The 23,009-nt window shown below is 43.6% G+C and overlaps 1 protein-coding gene across 2 annotated transcripts in view; it reads right to left on the reverse strand.

Moving 5' to 3' along the window:
- Positions 1-23,009, reverse strand: part of SLC9A7 (solute carrier family 9 member A7) — a 61,206-nt gene that overhangs the window by 20,587 nt on the left and 17,610 nt on the right. For both annotated transcript variants that reach the window (XM_054973110.1, XM_054973109.1), the window contains exons 2-10: positions 15,627-15,826; positions 14,594-14,671; positions 8,630-8,706; positions 7,536-7,648; positions 5,051-5,156; positions 4,739-4,880; positions 3,899-4,004; positions 2,542-2,630; positions 1,521-1,634 (exon numbers count right to left, since the gene is read on the reverse strand). In XM_054973110.1, coding sequence (XP_054829085.1) covers positions 1,521-1,634; positions 2,542-2,630; positions 3,899-4,004; positions 4,739-4,880; positions 5,051-5,156; positions 7,536-7,648; positions 8,630-8,706; positions 14,594-14,671; positions 15,627-15,826 — 1,025 coding nt within the window. The remainder of the gene's footprint in view (positions 1-1,520; positions 1,635-2,541; positions 2,631-3,898; positions 4,005-4,738; positions 4,881-5,050; positions 5,157-7,535; positions 7,649-8,629; positions 8,707-14,593; positions 14,672-15,626; positions 15,827-23,009) is intronic.

Consider the following 23,009-nt stretch of genomic DNA (forward strand, 5'->3'; position numbering starts at 1 on the left):
GAGTCACTGGTGATTTTTTTTTTTTTACTTTTTCACAAAATACAATTAAACGTTGACTATTTCATTTCAATAATTGCTGGTATGTCTCTAAAATTAGTCTGGAATTGTCAGCATTCATTTGTTAATGTCAACATTTACTAATTTTTAGATATTCTGTATCCACTTTTCTTTCCGTAAAACGTCACACAGAAAGAAAACAGGAACAGAAAGTCTTGGCTATTTCCTGAACTAATCGTATACAATGCTGTATCTTTCCTGTATACATTAATGTTAACTGGTATAACTTAAAGGTGCTAACTATATTATGAACAGCTGTTCACACAGATTAAACGTGACTTAATCATCTTGCAAGGACATCACTGGGGCTGAAACAGAAGCCTCAGGTATGTAATAAAACCAGAGAAAGATTTAATAACAGGGTTATTTGGATTAGTATTATTTTAGGCTGGACCTGCATGTTACAATGAAAGCAAATGTTTCCCTCATACAGCAAATGTAAGGGGCACTTGGATCAGAGGCAGGAGGAGGTAATTAATTTTTCTCTACCCATCAATTTATTTTGCTACAGATACTCCCAAGGCTGTAATCATTTCCACCCCTCAATCAGGCTCAGAAACCAGAAGTAAGTACACCTGAAGAACAAATAGCCTCTGGGTGGCATCGGTAAGGAAGAATAGGCAGACATCTAAGGAAGGATTTTTCTGGTTCAGATTTTCAGAACAAGAAAGTAATGTTGGAAGGGACTGGTCTATTGCCCTCATGAAAAATGCTTCACACATTGGTTCTGGTTTAAAATTCCAATTCCATTCTAAAGTCTTGGCTCAACTTTTTACCCCATATCCAAATCAGCTTTTCAGAGATCCCTTGGGAACAGATGCCAGAGGCTCTGGCCTCAAAAGACCCACCGGTTTATAGAGCTCTCCACAGAAGGTTTTGATTCAAGGACAGAAATAAAGAACTGTATGGGCGAGGCCATGCCCTTTTAGGGCTGTTGTAGGAGCCATGGCAGTAGAAAGACCATCTGAAGGCTACAGCAAGGACTTATGGCAAGTTTCACCCACCCAATCCTCCAGCAGTGCTGCCAGAGAAGTTTGGGTTCACCACAGCTCTGGTTTTCGTACCGTTATTTTGTTCTGTTGAGCTTTCAATTACAGATCTTAGTTTTATATTGGCTTTAAAACTTTGCAAGGTGCATAAATGGTAAAAGGGTGAAATAAAAATAGTCTAAATAATTAAGGTAAATATTTAAGCAGCTTATTACCAGTCTTCTTATTTTGACGACAGAAGTAGAGAACAAGATCTACTGCAGCTCTCAATACACAAGGTCTTTGGTTTTACAAAGGAAACAACAACAAACCTCAAGGTCTTCCTTTAAAAAAATGCTACAAGCAGCTACTGTTAGAATATTGAAAGGAAAGCCACTCTTAACTCCTTGCTAGCTCTTACCATAAAGGAATGGGGGGAGGGAGACCTTGAAGATAGCTGAGGAACTTGTGTTTTAAAAAACCAAGAAAGGATACAAAAGCTCCAATGATGAAAATGGGGCTGAATATGTGCTTTTGGAAAGTAAATAGGGCTAAACCCATGTAAGAAAATATGAAATTCTCAGCCAGGAAGTGAAGAACTTCAAAGAGCTGGGGAGAAAGACGAAAAACAAACATTAGCCTGCCAGATGACTATAACACAGTTCACACTTCTTATAAATAACTCACTTGCTGCATTCAAAGCAGCCAGTTTTAAACAAACAAGTTCAAATGGACATGAAAGCTGCAAAATTTGCATTTAGAATGAAGCCCATAATTTTATCTTCCATTTTTACCAGTGTTATGATGTGCATTTAAAACAGCAGCTCTAGACAACCATCTGGTTCCTCCCCCCCACCCCAGATTTTTGTTGTTGTTTACCCTTTGATGCTGACTCACCTTCCTCCGTATAAAGATATATAAATGGTATAAAATAGTAACTAGAGAGATAAAACAACCAACCAGGAGTCCATTACATATGAGAGCAGTAGCATTATCCCATGGTGCTGCTCCAGTTTTTAAAGCCCACCCTGATAGTGTTAAGAGGCCATTCTTCACTTCCTTCTCCTCTAATCCCACCTGGGCAATGGCTACAGGATAAGGCCCTGGGCAGCCAGTCCTGTCCACAGGGAACAGGTCTTTAGACCTAACAGCAGAGAAGACACCAATGGAAAGGAGCTCCCATACAGTAAGGTATAAAAAGGGCCCCTCCAGTGCAGTGTTTTTGGATTGTACCACTCAGATGACAGGTAGGGGAGTGCACATTTTAAGTTTAGGCAATAACGACTCTCCTGACCGACTTGTTTTTAATAAGAACAAGGAGCTCTCTCAGCTGAGGAAGCACTTATAAGGAATAGTATACTCCGAGGTGGGGGGAGCTGCAGCACATGATTTGCCCAATTTTATCTTTCAGCTAATCAGTTTGTCAGGCATGAGCAGCCCAACATACAGAATGCACATTATATTGGCTCTGTTATTTAAAAGCAAAGCAAGAGGGAGGGGAAGAAGAGCAACTCACTTGCTTGGTTCGGCTTCTTGACTCAACTGATAAATTGTTGTATGTGTAATGAGCTTGCGTGATTCCACAGAACAGAACAGCTACCACACCTGCCAAGAAAAGCAATATATCCAGTAACTTCAAACAGCACAGACCATTTTCCCCTTAGCTTCAGCATATTTTAATTACATCATATTACTGTTTACTACCAATAGTATCAGCACAGATTGCTTCCTTGAGAGAAGCTTTGGGGGTCTGCCTTAACTTGAAAGACACATTAATTGTTCTTGCAGTTCCAACTGCACCAACAGACTGTGATAATATGGAGGCAAAGTCAAGTTGTTCTGTGCTTTCCCTCCATGACACTATTACATAGATTCTAGGATTTGGTTGTGCTGCTGAGCCCTCATACAAATAACAACAAAACAACATTCAACTTATATACTGCCCTTCAGGACAACTTAATGCCCACTTAAAGCGGTTTACAAAGTACGTTATTATTATCCCCACAACAATCACCCTGTGAGGTAGATGGGCTGAGAGAGCTCTGAGAAGCTGTGACTGACCCGAGGTCACCCAGCAAGCTTCAAGCAGAGGAGTGGGAAAATCAAACCTGATTCTTCAGATTAGAGTCCTGCCGCTCTTAACCACTACAACAAATTGGCTTTAAGAATTTTTTAGAAATACGAATTGGTCATTTTCATACATTGCAAAATCAACCCAAAAGTGTCACAAGTGTCACCACCAGACAAGATGACTGAAGAGATTTTAAAGAACAGCTAATGATATTGGCTTTGGCCCAGGTGGGAGGTCTGTAGTGCCAAATTAAACACCCCACTGGTGTTTCCCAAATAGCTCTCGGGAAACATATAAAACTGCTCACAGCATAGCAAATGAGTTAATAAGTGGTGGTGGGTTTTCATTTCCAGATTCTCTTAGAGAACCTGTTGTGTTGGGCTGATCCAAATTGTTTCCTCAATATGTGAAGGCACCACACAAACCAACAAGACATAAGGTGATTGAAATCATTAAAGCAAACCAGGAAACTGAGCATCTTCTACAAAAAGGTATCAATTAGATCTAGACAGTGACGATGAACTATCACTTTAAGGGCCAAAAAATAGACATTTCTATCACTATGTATGTCACTTATTATTATACATTTGCAGATTCATACTGCAAATGTATGCAAGCACTGTGGCCCACAGAAACATCATGAGTTCTTCAAGACAGCGGTGCAAGTTTCACCTGACAGATTTTGACAGGTGACAAAAATCAGCACATATCTTCCAGGTGAAGTGTTCTGATACTGTACTAATCAGGCTGTCAACTCAAAACTGCTTGGTTCCAGGACTGCTTTTCTTTCAAGACATCTTACCTGTAAACCCACAAGCTTCAGCCAGCAAGAACGTGCTCCAAGACATCAGGAAAAAGAGTGCCGTCTCCAGCAAGGGGAAGCAGTGCAGCTTTGTAAACTTTGTTACGTAACTATTTTATTAAGGAGTCAAAAAGGTCGTTGGATAGATCTACTCAGCTATCAGATTTATTTTAGAAAATGCATATGCCACACCTCCATAGATCTGCTTGAGGTAGCTCACAAATTAAAAACAATACAGTAAAATAAATAATAAAACAAACTATAAAAGGCATTAAAATATTCAGACTAAAATGATATTCATAAACCAGTCTTCAAGCTAGAAGCAGAAGAATAGCATCTAAAAAGCAATGGAACTCAGTTAAAAATCTGTATGTGTGAATACTAAAAACAAGGAAAGTCAATGTGATCCAGTAGGTACAGAAGTAAGCCCACTGGTTCTGCCCAGCCTAGTCTGATTATAAATGATTCCAGGTCAGGCCTCAGCCTTTGCCTAAGCAGCAACCAGATTCTGGCCTCCTAGTCTCCTTCTGGGCCTCTGTTTTTCAGTGTATCCTCCAGAATCCTGGCATCACTATTTTTCACCGAGTTCTTTCTCCTCATTGCCTCCATACTGCCCTAACTCCCGACCTCCTTCAGAGGAAGCCCTCAACATACCCACAATTGGTTCGCCTCCAGATTGACCCTCCTGTGACACAACATTCTCCTTCCTTGAACGTAGTTTTTATAAGACAAGATATTTACCTCAGCTCTACAAGATAGCATACTTAGGGAAGCAGCGGATAAAAGAAAAACCAGAGGTTAATTCATGAAGACAATTGAAAAGTTTTATACAAAGGATATCAGGGCTGTCACAACCCCCGTCACTGCTCCCATCATGAAAGAGCCACTGAAGATTCCAAGGAAGACTCCAACAGATTTAAAGAAGGCTGCTGCATCAAAAGCATGGACATTTCCCCCTGTCGGCTGATATGCTACAATAGAGCTGGGGGTGGGGAGAAAGGAGCATTAACAGAATACATTTCACTATTCAACTGTCCTGTATATTTTCAATCGAATGCCAAGAGACTGGCCTTTACAAGTCTGATTCACAAGACTGCAAGCAAGTTTCAAGTTTTATTTGTTCCAACTTCATGCCTGCAAATTTTTACTTACGAAGATAGTACAATGGCAACAGCATCATTTAGAACACTCTCTCCAAACAGCAGTGCATAGAGATCAACATCAGCGTGCAGTTCGTTAAAAATTGCCAGTACAGTGACTACAAGTGGGAAAAAAGGGGGGGGGGAGATATACTTAAGACTGATATTATGTAGGATTTTGAGCAAGAAAAAATATGCCTTCTAAGGCAGTTATCAACAGCACTAAAACATGAATACAACAGATACTGACATAGCTAGAATGGATAGGGGATCAACACTGAAACAGCCTCCTACAACATGTCTCTAAGGCCCAGTTCCCATGCCATGTTCATTGGGTATGTGCCAATGTCATCAAGGAAGGACTTGTACCTTGCGAGTAAATTGTCAAACTTTAATGACTCTTGTTGCTCCACAGAGGCATACAGATCAATTGTGAGTTCTTATGAAATAGGCACTCTATTAACCATCATGCAAGGACATAGACATATCTAAAATGAACATAACCACCAAACCTGAAGGGCAGTTTTGGAAATTTTCAGTTTCAGTCCTCTGTGATAACTCAAACACATCAACTATTACAGTAGATGAGAATAACATCTGTACACCTGTTGCCATTCTATGTATGATCAACAGCGTTTAGAAATGGAAAGATAGGATTTGGTCAGCAAGACCTGTACAGAACAGATATACCCATCACAGACAATTTTAAGCATCCTATACTTAAGTTTGCAACCTAGTGTACTACCATACAGAAACACCACAATTAGGAAAGCCAGGTTGCAACCACTGCTACAAAGCCTTCATACAAAAGTCTGTCTGGTAAGAAGACTACAGACTTTTCTAAGATTCTGAAGTAGAAACTCATAATTTCCAAGATATATTATGGTCACTGGAGTGGGCCATATGGACCATATCATTCCAGTCTTGTCACATCTCCAGTAGCTTCCAATTTGCTTCTGGGCTCAATTCAAGTTGCTGGTATTGACCTTTAAAACCCTACATGGCTTGAGACTGCCTTCTCCCATATGAAACTGCACACCCATCCACTCTGGTCATCTTTGGAGGGCCTCCCTTGTGTGCCCCTGCCCTCCAAGGCTAGATGGGTGGCAACCTGAGAAAGGGCCTTCTTGCTTGTGGCACCAAACCTCTGGAATTCCCTCCCCAAAGAGATTATCTGTCTCCCTTTATCATTGTCTTCTGACAGCAAGTGAAGTCTTTTTTGGATTGTTTGGCATATACCCAATATCTGTTATTTCCCCTCCTCCCTGGTTCTGGTGTTCTCTGTGTTTATGTTTTTACTGATTTTCTAAAAATATATTTTAAATGCTGTTCAGATGGTTTAATGTTTTGATGCCTGTCACTTTGAGGATCCTATTTGAGTGAAAAGGCAGCACAGAATTCTGTGAAATAAATAAAAATTGAGCTAATGTTAGTTTGTTTAACTTAGGGACTATGGGCTGATCGTGGCCCCTTGCTGAATATTTGCAGACAATTCTTTTCTCCATTTTTATTATAATTAGGGTTGCCAGGTCCTCCGGCCTTGAAAGCAGGGGACAGGGAAGTTGGGGGGGGTGCACCAGAGGGGGGAACTTACCCAAACACTAGACTGAAGCCTGATTTTTATTAAATCGGCCCTGCATGTGACCCATTGCTTCTGCGTCACTCCAAGAATGACATCATTCCCAGCACGACAAAGAAGAACTCAGGAGCACACAGGAGGATGCTGTGGGGCTTTGAGATCCATTCCTGAGCCTTTCCCCACCGCCAGCCAGGTGAGAAGTAGGGAGAGTGGAAGCTGGGAGTGAGGGATCCCCCACCCCCACCACAGAACTGGTAACCCTAATTATAATGGTAGTGGTGGTTGAGGAACTGCAGCAGCAGAGCTCTTTCCCTCATAACCACAGGACAGGCAAGAAAAGGCCACACTGTAGCTCCTTAGCACTCCAACATGGCTCCAGTTTCTGGGAAGAAAAGTGCGAGTATAGTTAGAAGTAGGCTGCTGCCACACAAGTCAGGGCTTCTCACATTACCTTGTCAGTGAAAAAAAGGTACACTAACAGTATGGGATCCTAAGGGAGCCTAAGCCAAAATCTAGGGTACAGATATGAAAATTCTTGCACCTGCCTCGCTCCTCTAGTCTTTAGCTCCAGCTTATAGACAGCCATCCAACCATGTTGCATATCCCAATTCTGGGCATTTTGCTGCAGTTTTGTAAACTAGATAGGGTAGCAACCACATCTGAATTAATGCTGCATTTCAGAGTTCTATAAAGTCCCATGCTTCAATGCACCAAAAAAGGCAGCTCTGTTATACATTCACCCTTGTTTATTATAATTATTATACCTGGGGAAAATGGCAAATATTGCTTGTCATAGATAATTATATTTCTCCCAGGTGGCACATTAACAGGAGATGCATATGAAAGCTAAACCAGCATGAAAAACTAGTTATAATAAAAATAATAATGTTTTAACTTTAGAGTCTATACAACGCAATACCTGGATCAGTAGCAGATATAATAGCTCCAAAGAGAAGACAATCTGTATAGTAGAATTTATCAGAGAGCTGCCCTACCAGCTTCATTAGCTTCACAACGCCATACATAAGATTCCTATAAGGGGAAAAATATATTTTGCAAGCCCCATATTTTCACAACAGCTGTAATTCAGATTCTGAATTTAGTGTATTGCCCTTCTTATAAAAATATATTCCATTTATATATCCCTTGTAGGGCTCGGTCATATTACTGATGATGTACAACATTTATATGCATGCCAACTCAGAACTAAGTCTCACTGATGAATCAAATAGCACTTCCTCTCAAGTAAATTGGAACTTGAACTTCTTTTTTGTTATTAGGACACGTGTCAGTGAAGGGGGAGATTAAAACAATTAAGAGGACACAATTTGTCCTAACGGCAATGGTTGTATCTACTGTATCATGAGCAAACTGAAGCTCATGGAACTGGACTTTGCTGCCTCTCCCTTCCCACTGTATCTCCAAGGGGACCATGGCATCAGAGGCCAAGTGTCTGTGAGGCGGGGCAGGGGGAGACTGGCAAAAAATGCCATTTTTCCTCCTAAGGAAGCGCCATTCTGCTCATGTAATAGCCATTATAGAACAGCATTTTGGATCCAACCCATTGTGGGAAGGTTTAGAAGGAAGAAAAAAAATACTGCCCTCTTTTCATATGAAGGAATTACCGCATGTACTGTTCACTATCCAGTACCTAATAGGAAGGATTGTTTGCTAATTATAGGCCCATATATTTCTAGGTATTAGATACTTTATAAATAAGTGGGTGCCCTCTCACTTCATATCACTTCTCTTCACATAGATAGTATAAAACCTATTTTTATAATTGGCCGGGAGATTCTATAACTTCCGTTCTAGCTTTCTGAAATTTACAACCTGTCATTGCATGATCTCATGGAAGGAGAACTATTTTAAAAAATGATGAAATTTATTTGCCATTGAATGAAAAAATAAGATAAAGATTTGGAAGAACCAGTCAGTCCAAACACAACTTAATTAATAAGTTGCCTAAAAATTACACACCACAAGTCTAGTAGTTTCACAAAACTCACTCACCCAATAATGAAACAAGAGACTGCAGTTCCCAAGAAGGCATAAGACAGAATAGACCCCAGATTTCTGAAGAAGTGTCTCTGAAAGAAAGATGGGTTAGATGCAAACATACCAAATATTCTTTAAAACCTCTTCAGCAATATACTAAAACTATGTTCTGCTTATACAATACAGGCTTTTGATTTACTTGGAAGATTGTCATGTAGGGATCATGCTTGATACAACACAGCTTAGGGTTGTCTGGAACAGCAGCTCTGCATGGCCAGCACAGTGGGGTGGCTCACTGTCACTGAGCAGAACCACAAGTGACAAAAGGCACAGATTGGACACTTGTCTGCTTCCCTCAAGTTTTGATGGGAAATGTAGGCATCCTGGTCTCGCAGCTTCGCTCTCCGACTGCTGTCCAATGGACTTTTCAACTGTCACTTGTCCAACATTCCGCCAAGCTGCCTACATTTCCCATCAAAACTTGAGGGAAGCTGACAAGTGTCCAATCTGTGCCTTTTGTCACTTGTGGTTCTGCTCACTGTATCTTTGAGAACCTTCTCTGGGGACATCATGGCCAGCAAACAGTGTAGTCTCTGGGCACTCGTTATGCTTTTGGCTCAGCAAGAAAAGGAAGACAGTTAGTGGTGAGACTTCCACCTTCTCCTTAGCTTGAGAAGGCAGCTCTTCAGGGGAAATACCCCCCTCCTCCAAAAAACAAGGACTTTGTGAGAGGCCTTTATTAAATAGTGGGTTCAGACTTGAAGTAAACCAACAGCTCTTTATTCAGTATAACCACACACAATAACGATAGCTGACAGAAACCCTCAATATATATACATACCAGTTTTCCCTCCCAAAGAGTTATAGCCAATGAGAACACGAACTTTAGAATACCCTCGTTTGCATAACTCACATACATTGTAACTTATTTACAGCTCAGTGATTGGCCTTTATCTGGCTCTCCTGATTTGCTGCCACCCGTACTTAGTGGCCACTGATAGCAAAGCCTTGAGTTCTCTATCAGCTACAGTTCGACCAATACATTACACTCCTCCCCCCTAAGTCAGAACTGACCTCCTAACAAATATAATCTTTCAGGTGGCTGGGAGTAGTCCGAGTCCGCTGGGACCTTCGTAAGGTCACTTTAGGCGAGGGACAAAGTGCGTCCGACAATTGAGCCGGTGTTTGGGCAGTTGGTAGCCCGTTACTTAGTTCCGCTTGGTTCTCGGGGGTAGTACTTGCCTCTGCAGCCAGTGAGCTGACCGTTGGTGCCGGCTGTGGTATAGCTTCACTGTCCGTTTCTGGAGGGATGGTATCCTGTTCACTGGGCGTTGGTAAGCTCTCGGCTCCCGTTGTCCTGGTCGGCCATCTGCGTCGTAGCTGGTCCACGTGTCTTCGTAGTTTCCTGCCATCCGCAGCGACAACGGCGTATGACACTGGACCCGTTGTGGTGTCCACGGTCGCAGGCACCCATGGCAGACGTCCGCTGTAGTCGCGGGCATATACGAGATCCCCCGGCTGGAAGGTCCTTACCTCTCCTTCCGGCATGGGCCTTTCCTCATCCGCTAGGTCGGGGTGCAGCCTGTCGAGAGTCACGGTGAGCTTCCTGTTCATTAGTAGTTCAGCGGGGCTACGCCCTGTCGTAGAATGCGGCGTGACGTGTTGCTGTAACAGGAACGCAGCCAATCGCGATTGCCAGTCTCCTTGGCTGATTCGCCGAAGGCTGTCCTTTGTTGTCCGCACCATCCGTTCTGCCTGCCCATTGGTGGAAGGGTGGAACGGAGCAGACGTGACTTGCCTGATGCCGTTGTTGGCCAGGAACTGCCGGAACTCCGCTGACGTGAATTGTGTTCTGTTATCTGACACTACCGTGTCAGCCAAACCGTGTGTTGCACACATCTGACGTAGGGCCCTAATGACCACAGCAGTAGTCATTGTGGAGACGGGAACAACTTCTAGCCATTTTGAATAAGAGTCCACAACTATTAGGAAGGTTTGTCCCTGAAATGGCCCTGCAAAATCAATGTGGAGTCTCGACCAGGGTGCTCTCGCTGACTCCCAAGGATGTACTGGGGCTTGCGCTGGAGCTGGGTGTGTTTCTTGGCACGGCTGACAGGTACGGACCCATTCCTCGATAGCCCTATCCATGCCTGGCCACCAAACATAGCTGCGCGCCATTGCCTTCATGCAGACTATGCCTGGGTGTCCGCTGTGTAGTGCCTCCAGCACTTGTTGTCTCAGTTTGCTGGGAATTACAACTCTATTTCCCCATAGCAGACAGCCCTTGTGCACTGAGAGTTCGTGCTGTCTAATGAGGAACGGCCGAAACTCTTCGGCCAGCTGGCCTGATGGCCACCCCCTCCACACCCAGTTGAGAACGCGGCTGAGGGTGCGATCTTTAGCAGTGTGTGACGCCACGTCGGAGGCTCTAAGTGGTGGACTCGGCAAGTCTTCCAGCAGCATGATGCCAGAGCTTCCTTGTCTATTTGGGCATAGTTTCGTTCCGCAATACATTACAGCCTTCCTCAGTGCAGACGTAGGAATTTAATTACTTCCTCTTTTCAGTCAGGATCTCCTAAAAAAACCAAGGGCTCCATGCAACCTCAGGCCAGAAAGGACAGCTCCCATGATACTAAAAGGTGCTGTCCCAAGGCCTCAAGCACAACACTCAGCAGAATTTTTTTTTAAATACACAAAAATCCGTACAATATGAACAGAATTATCTAGTCACATAGTGACTATGGTCCATGGCACAAAGCTGTTTATTTATTTTATTTTATTTATGTCATTTATAGTCCGCCTTTCTCATTGAGACTTGAGGTGAATTACATAGTGTGAGATTAGTACAATCAGTAGCAAGGACAAGGGCAGGCATTTCCATACAGTGTCAAGGACATTTCCATAAACAATGTCATAGGGTAAATGAATACAAGTTTACAAAGACATAGCAATAGCAAGGATACAGTATGGGGTTGAAGAATTGCTGACACAGAACATAATCAGTTCTAGGACTGACATTAGACAACATGAAGCATAAGTAGTATACAGGAGTACATATTTAAAGCAACAGATATGTAAGGCAACATAATGGTGAAGTCTATGGTTCCTAACTCATTAGCGAAACATCTGAGACCCCCTCCCTAAAATACTGCCCTCCTATCTATCTATTTATTATTTATTTTATTCGATTTATATTCCGCCCTCCCCACATCAGCAGGCTCAGGGAGGATTACAATTTATACAATAATATAAAATACATGTACCTTTAAAAACCAATAAAACTCCTTAAATACTTTTAAAAACACACAACAAGCAATACAGCAGAAGATTTTGAAAGACATATAGCAGATTTCTCCAGCAATCACCACCCACCCACCTCCAAGAATATATGGTAAAGAATAGGTGGTAGAGCACAGCTATCTCTAGGTGGCTGGCAGGGAGGCCCAGGGCATCAACCATATGCCTGGCGGAACAGCTCTGTCTTACAGGCCCGGTGGAAGGATAGCAAATCCGACTGGGCCCTGATCTCTTTAGACAGAGCATTCCCCCAGGTTGGAGCCAGGACCAAAAAGGCCCTGGCTCTGGTCAACGCTAAACGGGCCTCCCTGGGGCCAGGGGCCAGTAACAGCTGTTTATCACTGGACGGAAGCATCCTCCAGGGCTCATACGGGGAGAGGCGGTCCCATAGATACGCCGGTCCCAGTCCGCATAGGGCTTTATAGGTTAGTACCAGAACCTTGAATCTGATCTGGTACTCCACCGGTAACCAATGCATCTGAGTAAAAAGCCTTTTTGAATAATTTGGTTTTACATTGTTTGGAGAAAGCCAAGAGCGTGGGAGCAATCCTGATCTCCTCAGGCAGGCTGTTCTACAGCGTAGGGGCCACCACAGAGAAAGCCCATGTACGGGCTGCTGTTGATTTCATCCATGTGTAGGCTGGCACCTGCTAGAGATGCTGTTCAGATGAGCAAAGCTACCATGGAGGGCATTTATACCTATGGGTATAAATCCCATAGGGAACAGCATTCAAGACAAAAATGTAGCTAGTTAAGAATCAAGTGGGCCGTTCAAATAAGTACAGTATATAATACTACTCAACTCATGAGGCGACCTCATAGTCACATGACTCCCCTTTGTTGGCTATGGCAGGGGAACACATAGCCTGTATTCTTAGGGAACTCCTATCTGCTACAGTTGGCAAAGGAATCCAGAGATCAACTAACAACTACAAGACGTATCTATAGCATTTCTTGCCACTTATGCACTGAGCCTCACAGTTAACCGGCAAGTTAGGCCAAGAGAAACAGCAACTTGGTCAAAGGGATCCAACTAACTGAAAGATTTGACCCAGGTTTTTCCAGATTAAAACTCAATCTACCAACCCTGCCAGAGTGAACACATTAAATTTATCAATAGTTTTAACATCCTAGTTTTATTGTTTGATGATCTGCTTATGTGTTTTATTTGAGTTTTAGTTGCTTGATTTGGTAACCTTTGGCTACATGCAAGAGGACTTAGGAGACCCAGATTCAAATCCCCACTCTAATATAGAAAAGGGATCCCAAGTGCCCGCCAGTGGCAAGCAATCTCCTGGCGGCTTACCTTCTTGCATTGCAGTTTTCAACCACAACCAACCAGGGATCTCTTCATTTTCCAGAACTACCTCCTTGTTTAACTTAGTAGCGAAAGTTTCCTCTCCTTAGAAGATCTATCCCATTTTTTGGCCCCAATGGGAGTCTGCACCTACTTCCCAAACATCCTTGCCAACTTTTCCCCAGTTCTCCTGTCAGTGTTAAACTGCTTTCAGTTAGGACTCCATCTCCTAGCTGTTCACACTGGATTCCACTCAGCTAGGGCTCAAAAAAACCCTCTTCTTTCCAGTTCATGCTACCCAATCAGTTTCCTTGGAGTAGCCTGTCACTCAAAGCTCTCTGTGCCTGTGAGGGATTAACCCTTAACAGTCCTTCAGCTGTTTATACAGTACTACCAGGCTTTTAAAAAGTACAGTCTGTCACAGTCACTAATCTGGGTCCTCTCACATTTTGCTGCTTGGCTGACCTCTTTCCAAAACAAGTCAGCTGCAGAGTTTAATGCTCTGGCTTCTGCTAACTGTACTCAACTCTCAGAAATGTCAATTTAGTCTATTTGTTCTGCTGTTGTAAATATTTGAGAAACCTGCTTACTTGTATGCTATGTAGTCTTGTGTTTTAAAGAGATAAGAGCATAAAAATTCTGTTGTAAACCTGAAAACACATCCATATGACTTTTTATCTAAAGGAATCCTAATCCTGTTTCCAGTAAGAAACTTCTATGAAGAAACAGACCTATCAGTATTCTCAGAAACAGACCTAGATGCCAAGGCCATACGGGGATTTCCAAGCAGGCTCCTGTGTGCCCAAAACATTCTCCTGAGATCAATTGCTTGTACAACTTAACATTTTTCATGAAAGCTAGAGAGCCTTCAAGAACACAACACAGAAGGGAAAGCTGCAGCTGGAGAAGGAAACGAGGAACCGTATACTGTGCAAGTGCAGTTCTTTGTATGCCGGCCTTGAGACTTCAATAGAGAAGTCATTAAAAATTGTCTCAAAGCTTAGAATGAAGAAAGATATAGCAACTGCAATCATGAAAATGTTAATTACTATCTTATTATATTAACATAACAAACATACAATTTATATGTATGTAAATTATTTATATTGATCTATTAATGCTTTGTGAGAGTTATCTATTAACATTAGCAGAAGTGTAGAATATAGCACTGATACAGGGAGATACCCCAAGCACTATTTTAAGGTACAAATTTAGAAGTATAGACTTGACACATTTTAGGCATTTTAAAATAACAGCACTAACCAGCAGCTGCCTAAAAGGCCAATTTTGCATTCAAGAGGCCATCAGCATCATTCACTGGATATCGTATATTGACTGAGACCCAGACAGACACAAATACTATTCAGAAAATGCTTTGGGCTTACCTTCTTCAAACTATAACCAGCATGAAAAATAATGGGAGGCAAGAGGATGTTGAAGAACACTTCTGGGTCAAAAGTTACCTAATAAAGAGAGAGACAGCGATTGATCTAAGAGCAAGTTTCCCAATAGTCACAAATTGCCAGGATTTTGAAGGTATAGATTTTCTTCATGTCAATATATCAGTGTAAACAATAGAGACAGACTGGTGTGCCTCGGGAAAGACGGTCTCATTCAGCAGGGTGTAGGTGATTTCAATTTCCTGGCAAATAAATCACTTGTATTTCACTCTTTACAGCTCATTCAGACTGCATGCACATATGACTTTAGATTGTGCTATTGTTGTGCAAGAGTAATCATTCATTGTGTGGACTATCTAGACCACAAAGGAAAAGCCTGCTACTTTTGATGGCTATTGCATGACAATAAAATATCCAACAACTTGTGATAGCTGTCTCATACAACCTTCTCTTAGGACTGGTGGTTTATTAGTTTCAACAGAAATTACTCTTGATCTATGAGTGAAATCGCTGCAGGATTTATGACAATCTAGATCCGCTTCGCTATTTGGGAATATTGACAGGTAGTGTTGGATAAGCTACTCTCTGCGACTGCTCCTCAACTCTAAAGCAAGAACACCAGCAAATTTTCTCAAATATGAAGAGGAATCAAAGTTGAATTCTTACAAGCATATATTATCGCCACACTTGGTTTCTAAAACCAACAGGGAAGGGTGGAACAAGCAAGCCAACCCCTCCCCGCATCTCGTAGTAAAAGGCTTTTGAGGTCTACTAGACTGCTACAAAAGTATCTTCTATTTGTCAGGGATGCTTTAGGCTCATCCTGCATTGGGCAGGGGGTTGGACTAGAAGGTCTGTATGGCCCTTTCCAACTCTGTGATTCAGTGAACTATACTATTATGCTAAGAGCAGAAACCGTAATTCAGATAAATACTGAGGAACACAATTATTTTCTATATATTCACCCTGGGATTAAATGGATCAGCACATAAACACAAACTCAAAGGGTTACTCTTACTTTCCGCAACATGTCATTCTGCTCCACGTTGTGTATTTTTCCAGGGCTTATTTCTCCTTTTAACGTATATTCAAAATATTTCCCACTGATGTTGACCAACAGGGTTGTAAAGGCGCGACTCTCCTGGGAGCAGCTAAATGCCTTATCTTGACCACTGACGGAAGGCGAGCCATACCTCAGGATCACTCCAACAATAAGTCCTGAAAGACAAAAATATTAAAACTCTAGGTACGCTCCAGTAAGCACCGACAGAGAACGGGTTGTACCTGAACAATGAGTAAAAATGGGTCTCTCTCATCTTCCCTTTCCCCCCCAACAATCCCAAAGCCTCTATGGTGGGAATCATGAGAGCATTGTGAAGAAACTGTCTTGGGGAGGTTACAGTCAAGAAGGCGGGAATCAGACAACAACACGCCCCTCACTTTTCCACCAGCAAACATGAACAGAGTTGATGGTCCTTCAGCTATACGAGTACCAGGTCATATAAGGCTTTGAAGGTTAAAGTTGGCACTTTAAACTGAAACCAGAAATATATAGGCTGCCAATGCAAATCTTCTTAGACTAGTGTAATATGCTGAAATGGGCAAGTCTCACATCATCTTCTGAACCAACTGTAGTTTGAAGTATATTTAAGGGCAGCCCCAAAGAAAGTGCATTACCGTAATCTAGCCTTAAGGTTACAGGGCCATGGATCAGCACGATCAGGTTGGTGAAATTTAAGTAGGCAGTCAGTTTTCCCATCAGATGTAGACGGTACTTTTGATCCATCAGCATGGAAACTTTTCAGAACATTAGTTTTCTATGATTCTACCTCTGAACCACTTAAATGGCCAGAATATACTGCAATACTGTACTGTAATATACTGTACTGCAATAAAAGATATTACCGCAAAGCAACTTTCTGCAGTAAGAGATCCCAGAATAAATTAAAATGGGGCTTTCATCTTTCACCAAGAGGAAGCTGAATGGGAAGCAGCCATCTGTAGCCAATATCACAGATGCAAACTGAAATAATAGTCCGGAGGGAAGACAGAAATAGCACAGAGAGCAGCTAGCATGACGAAAGAGGAGAAGCAGAACAGGAAAAAAGAAAGAATGGCAGCATAATGCATGGGAAGTACAGCATCATTGCAAGATTTTGGAAACCACGGTGACATGAAGAAACATTTTAACTGCATGTGTTTAGATGGCTATAGCCTGGATGATAACTAGAGCAAATACTATATTCTTCTTTTTGGAAGGTGGTGACAGCTCTCTTTCGTTAAATGTCCCTTAAGCTTTTCATTCCTGCCCAACAGCTATGAAACCAACTTGGCAGCTGTCCAGCATCAAACTTGCTACTGCAAGGATCCACTACAAGATGTAACAAGGATCAGCAGCTCTACCTAACGTGGTGCATGTTTTTTCAGCTTAGTTGGCCAAGGAAATCCACATTCACTGGAATGTCGGGGGAGGGGGGAGGGTTGCATTTGTAATCCAAGGAATTTTAAGTGGGCCCTGCCATCTCATTTTAGAAGCTTAAAATGAGCCATTTGTATTGTAGGTAAAGGTAGTCCCTTGTGCAAACACTGAGTCATTACTGACCCGTGGGGGGGGGGGCGTTACATCATGACGTTTTCTTGGCAGACTTTTTACAGGGTAGTTTGCTATTGCCTTCCCCAGTCATCTACGCTTTACCCCCAGGAAACTGAATACTCATTTTACCAACCTCGGAAGGACGGAAGGCTGAGTCAACCTTGAGCCGGCTACCTGAACCCAGCTTCCGCTGGGATCGAACTCAGGTCGTGAACAGAGCTTGGATTGCAGTACTGCAGCTTACCACTCTATGCCACGGGGCTCAGTATTTGTACTGTATTTCATAAGCAATACCAAAGCAAGCAAAAGTTAAAGAAATTACATCCAAAAAGGTTCAAGAAATGTACACCGAACTTGTAAGAAAAGTCTTTAAGATAGAAAAATATTCTGAACACACACTAAAGCCCAAATTCCACAAGGAATCCAATGCACATCAGACAGCTAAATTACAAGTTGCAGTCTTGCTCCACTTTCTAGCTAACTGCTGACATGAATTAGTAAGAATGCTCTGCCTCTAAAAATAAAGCAGAGGACCAATACCGAGACAGAAGCTTACAGATGTTGGGCTGGTCAGAAACAGAACGCGAGAAGCAACTACCTGATGCCGTTTTAGGAGGAGACTCTAATTCCACTGGGAGACTCAACCACAGGCAACTGATACAATGGTGGAACAAAACATACGCAATTTAACATGACATATTAAACAATGCGGAACCCATCCAGTAGGAGCATACAAATAGTTCACAGTAGTACAGCCTACAGTTCCTATCCCTCTAGTATCTCTGTCTCTGAACCTTTTCCTTACAGCAGAGCCCTTTTACCTGTGCAAAAAAGCCTTCCTGAATAATTCAGTTTCACTTAGTTTGTGGAAAGCCAGGAGAGTGGGATCCTTCCTGACCTCTTCAGGCAGGATGTTCTGTAAAGTGGGAGCCACCACAGAGAATGCATGCCTACAGGCACTTGTTGATTTTGCCCATTGGCAGGGTGGCAACTGCAGAAGGTCCTGTTCAGATGAGAGAAGCTGCACTGGCAGAAAGGCAGTGAAGCTCATAGGGAGAGAGACAGCTATGAGAGACCAAGGCCGTGAAGGGCTTTTTACGTGATAGCTAAAACCTTGAATTATGCCCGGTAACTGATGGGTTGCCAATGGAGTGACCACAGAATGGGAGTTATATGCATGCTCCACTTAGCTCCTGATAACAATCAAGCTGTGCCATTCTGCACCAACTGGAGTCCCCAAGTTGACTTTGAAGAGAGACTTACATGGAGTGCATTATGATAGTCTACTCTCAGTGTTACCATGGTGTGGATCCAGGTGGCCAAATTGGCCACATCAAGGTAGGGGGCCATCTTCCAGGCAAACTTGAGTTTGAGGAAGGTATTTTTTTGCATATGCATTAACTTGCTTCTCTAGCAGTGGTGCTAGATTCAGTATAACTTCTGGGCTCTAAGCTGAACCCCATCAAAAGTGGAGAGCACAATGTCTTTCAATATCTCTGCCTTCCCAACCCACATCACTTCTATGTTAGCAGGATTCAGTTTCAATTTGTTTGCTTTCAGCCACTTGACCACAGCTGTCAGGCAGCAACTCAAGACCTCTATTGAATCACCAGGGGATTTGGATAGCGAGATGCAGATCTGGATATCATCTGCATACTGATAGTATCCATTTCCATACCTACAAATGCTTTCTCCTAAAGGCTTTACACAGAGGTTGAATATCATGGGGGATAAGATTGCGTTCTGTGGATCCCCACAAGGTAATTCCCACAATGAAGATAGCTAGTCACCAACAGCAACCCTCTGAGTCGGTTACATGAGGAATAATTTAAATTAATCCAAGACACTTCTGCCTCCAAATGCCTCAACAGGATGGCATCGTCTACTGAGTCAAAGGCCGCAGATGGATCTAGGAGGAACAACAAAGCAGCATGGCCTTAATCTATATTCAGACAGACGTCATCATCTAAAGCCACCAGAGCCATCTCAGTCCCATAGCTCAGCCTGAAACCAGATTGAAAAGGGTCCAGAGCATAAGAGTTATCCACTTATAGTTGGTCTGCCATTGCTCTCTCAATCACTTTGCCCAGAAAGGACAGTTTGGAGACTGAGCAATAATTGTCCACATCATTTTGTCTTGGGGTGGTTTTTTAAGTACTGAGTGGGTGACCGCTGTTAGGGCTCGCTGCAGATGCCGCTGGGTGGGGCGCCAGTGCGCCTGGCTCCAACTTCAGGGGGGTGTCAGGGATACTGCAGGACTCTGCTCTGTGGAAGGAGGGGCGGTACACCTCACCCTGGCTCCCTCTCAGTCCACTCGCTGGCCTGCTCAACCTGACCCCGTCACCACTCTTACTCTCCTCCATCTCCTCCTTCATCAACTTTCCTCCTCACCTCCTCGCACTCTCTCGCTTCTCTCCACTCCTCCACAATCCACCACAAACACTCCCCTGAGCCAGCTTTTATAGGGTTTTCTCCACCTTCCCCCGCCCTTCTTTCCAGGCTCCTTCTCTCTCCTGATGCTGCCCAGCTGTGTCTGCCCTCAGGTGTTCCTTCCCATTCTCTAGTTTCTCCTGGCCTTCCTGGGCTCTCCTGCAGGGTGGGGCTGAATGTGAATGTCTCCCAGCTGGGGCTTCCCCCAGGTGTGCCTTCTTTCCCTCTTCCCTTCTCCCTCAGTCTTTCCTGCAGGGCTGGCTGGGCCTTTCTTAGTGATGCGGCACCGCCTCCTCTGCCTTTGCTCACGAGGAGCTGGGCTGGTCTCCTGGAGTGCAGCCAGTTCCCTTTTTTGGCTGGGGTTGCTGGTTTCCCCCGGGGCCTGGGCAGGGGTTTCCTGTACCTCTACCCCTTCATTGGCACCGTGGACAGGTGTGTGCACCTCTTGTCCTTTGGGGTGGGGTGGCGTGGCGTGCCTCTGGCTGGTCTCTCCCTCTGGCTCCCTTTTCCCTTCCCTTTCTGCTGGCTGGAGCAGCACCCCCTCCCAGGGGCTTCCTGCACCTGCTGCTGGCGTCCCATCCGCCTTCAGGTAAGGGGGCTGTGACAAGTCCGGGGTGCCGGGACTGCTCAACCCTGGACAACTGCTTCTTTGAGTTTCTATGGGAAGGTGACCTGAGTTAGTGACTGATTTATGATAGACATTAAGGGCTCATTTACGTGATCTTTACATGATTTAACAGCCAAGCTGGGCAAGAATCAAGTGCAGAAGTAGTGGCCTTCACAGATGCCAGGATCTTGTCAATATCCATCATTATAACTGGGTCAAAATGGTTCTTAAGCAGACCAGATGGCGCATTAAGCAAGTCTTCTACCTCACACATGTTTATACACACACAAAAACACATATGTACAAAGCAAGACCCATACAGAATATGTAATAAACTGAAGAAATGATGATAGGCAAACAAGAAGAAAGGTATTTAAATAAAGAAAAAAGAAAGATTCATTTTACATATTCTTTCACCTTAAAATGAGCTTTCAGCTGTAGTACCACTAGAGCAAGCTCAGTCCTTCTTAATTAAATAGAACTTTATATTGATTTGGAATTGTATTTCAAGGGCTCCTGACATTTTTTATGACTGCTGAAGTCTGTTGAACATGATTCGGTTCCTTATGACGACAAAATTGAAGGCCTCAAGTGCAGCTGTAGTACATTAGCACTAGAAATCGCATCAATCTGTTTCTCCTATTTGGTTTTTAAATTCAGCTGAATGAAAGACAGATGCATCATTTTAAATATTTGTGGTTAGCACTGCCAGAATTCTTAGCTATCTTTACTGATTGCAGTGATCATTTACTAACAGAGACTTACTCCTTCCTTCCGAAGATTACAACACAGCATGTTTGTTCAAGTTCATGGACTCTCCTGTGTATCCAGTTTTCCCGGTTTGCACAGAACTTGGGAGGGGGGGCAACTAGATAAGGGAATACACAGAAACTAGTGAACAGGCTTGCAAGGCCTGTTTACAAAAGACAAAAAAAAATTAGCTCTAATAGTCAAAACAGCAGCTTTTTCTCCCATTCAAAAACAAGTAAAAGATATTGAAGAAGGGAGCAGCAACACAAAAAATATTTAAATGCATGTTTTTTCCTAAAGAACCATGGAAATTGTGGTTCTGCGAGCTGGCTAGGAATGTTAATACCCTCAACCTTCTCACTGAAAGAATTGAGGAAAACTGAGCAAAGGGGAAGCAGCCATGACTGTTTAAGCACTTTGCTTTTGTAGGGTGACTCTAAGGCACTGGCAGAGATTTTGGTTTCTATCTCTTTTTAACCTCTTGTGCAGTTTAGGCAAATATAGCTTATGCTCCTCTGTCTCTCCACCAGGGATCTACAACCTTTGGTACTGAAGCCAAATGTAGCTCAGTATGGAACCAAATGCAGCTAGTTAAAGAAAGTGGTATTTAAGAATATTGAAGGCATTGTTGGTGGGACTGCCCTTTGACTTCTCATTATTGGAATATGATTTTCAATATGATTGAAAAAATTACAGGATACGCTGCTCTGGCTGCTGCCGGCTTGCCTGCAAGGGATTTGCCTGCAAGGGAGTGCACTCATTTAGAATTGGGGCAGCCATGGCGGCTTCACAGATTGGCCTCTCCCCGGGTCGGGTGCGGGCGATAGGCAGATGGGCATCCGGCAGTTACAAGGCTTACGTATGGCCAGAATTGGTTATTAATCCCTCTTCTTTTTGGTCTCTTCAGGTCGGAGTAAGTGGGTGTGGATCATGGGCCACAGCATTGTATACTGGGCAGCTCGTTATGTGAGGGCTCTTGGCTGGGGACCTGACTTGGGCCTCGAACGTTTGGTCAAAATTGAGTGATTTGGGTTGAGAGGGATGACTTGGAAAGCATTGCTGCCTCATTTTCTTTGAGTAGTGTGAAAAGCGGGACCACCGGATGCAGTCGTGTTACAGCTCGGGGAGAATGACTTGCCAAGGAGGAAGAAGCTGGACGTGTTATAGGACATGATGACGGACTTGGGGGTGTTGCGGGAGAGTTATTTGAACATGACTATTTTGTGGTCTGACCTATTGGAGCGTTGGGTCTGGCGTTGGGCCTGGGATACTGATAGGGTTGATTTAGCTCGAAGGAGGCTGTCAAAAACGGTGGGAAAGTTCATCCTGGCAGTGGGGGGTTTGGTGGTTGTCCACCCCATCTCTTTTCACTTGGAGGCCCTGTACGGCGTGCACCTGTCTAGCTGGGGGCAGGACATTTGGTTGCACGATATCCGGGATGGATTGCTTTGTTGGTTATAGCGGGGGGGGAGCCATTTCGTGGCTCCTGTGGCAGTTTGGGCATTGGGCACTGATCCCTTGAGGGGGAACAGGGTCTGTGTGCACTGTTTCCCCATAGAGGGGATCCCCATAAGGGGTCTTGGACCAGGCTTGGCAGTGGTAAGCCCAGCTCAGGGGGCTGACAGAACAAGCCTGAGTTCAGGTGACGGGGGAACACACAGAGGCTACCGCCCAGTGTGGCTCCCTCATCCGTCATCCCATCATGTCCCCTTTCAGCAGGTGGGCTGATAGGGTGAAGTTTCATCGGTTGGCAGGCAGGTCTGCCGATGCTGGGATCCGTGCCCTACGCTGCCATGGCTCCTTTATTCTGTAATCAATAAAGTTGTGGCCTATTTTCTCCAAACAAGCGTCAGCGTGTTTATTCTGCTTGGCAGACCCTCGCTGTATCAAGCTGGGCCCGCAAACAATATTGAACCTTGTCCTAAACTTGTCTTTCTTAACTTATGGGATAACAACGATATTCTAGCAATCCAGAAAGATTTTATTTCAGTCATGATAAGTGCTCCCAAAGCTATAATATC

Source organism: Eublepharis macularius, chromosome 3, assembly GCF_028583425.1.
Source record: "Eublepharis macularius isolate TG4126 chromosome 3, MPM_Emac_v1.0, whole genome shotgun sequence".
Classification (NCBI taxonomy): Eukaryota; Metazoa; Chordata; class Lepidosauria; order Squamata; family Eublepharidae; genus Eublepharis; species Eublepharis macularius.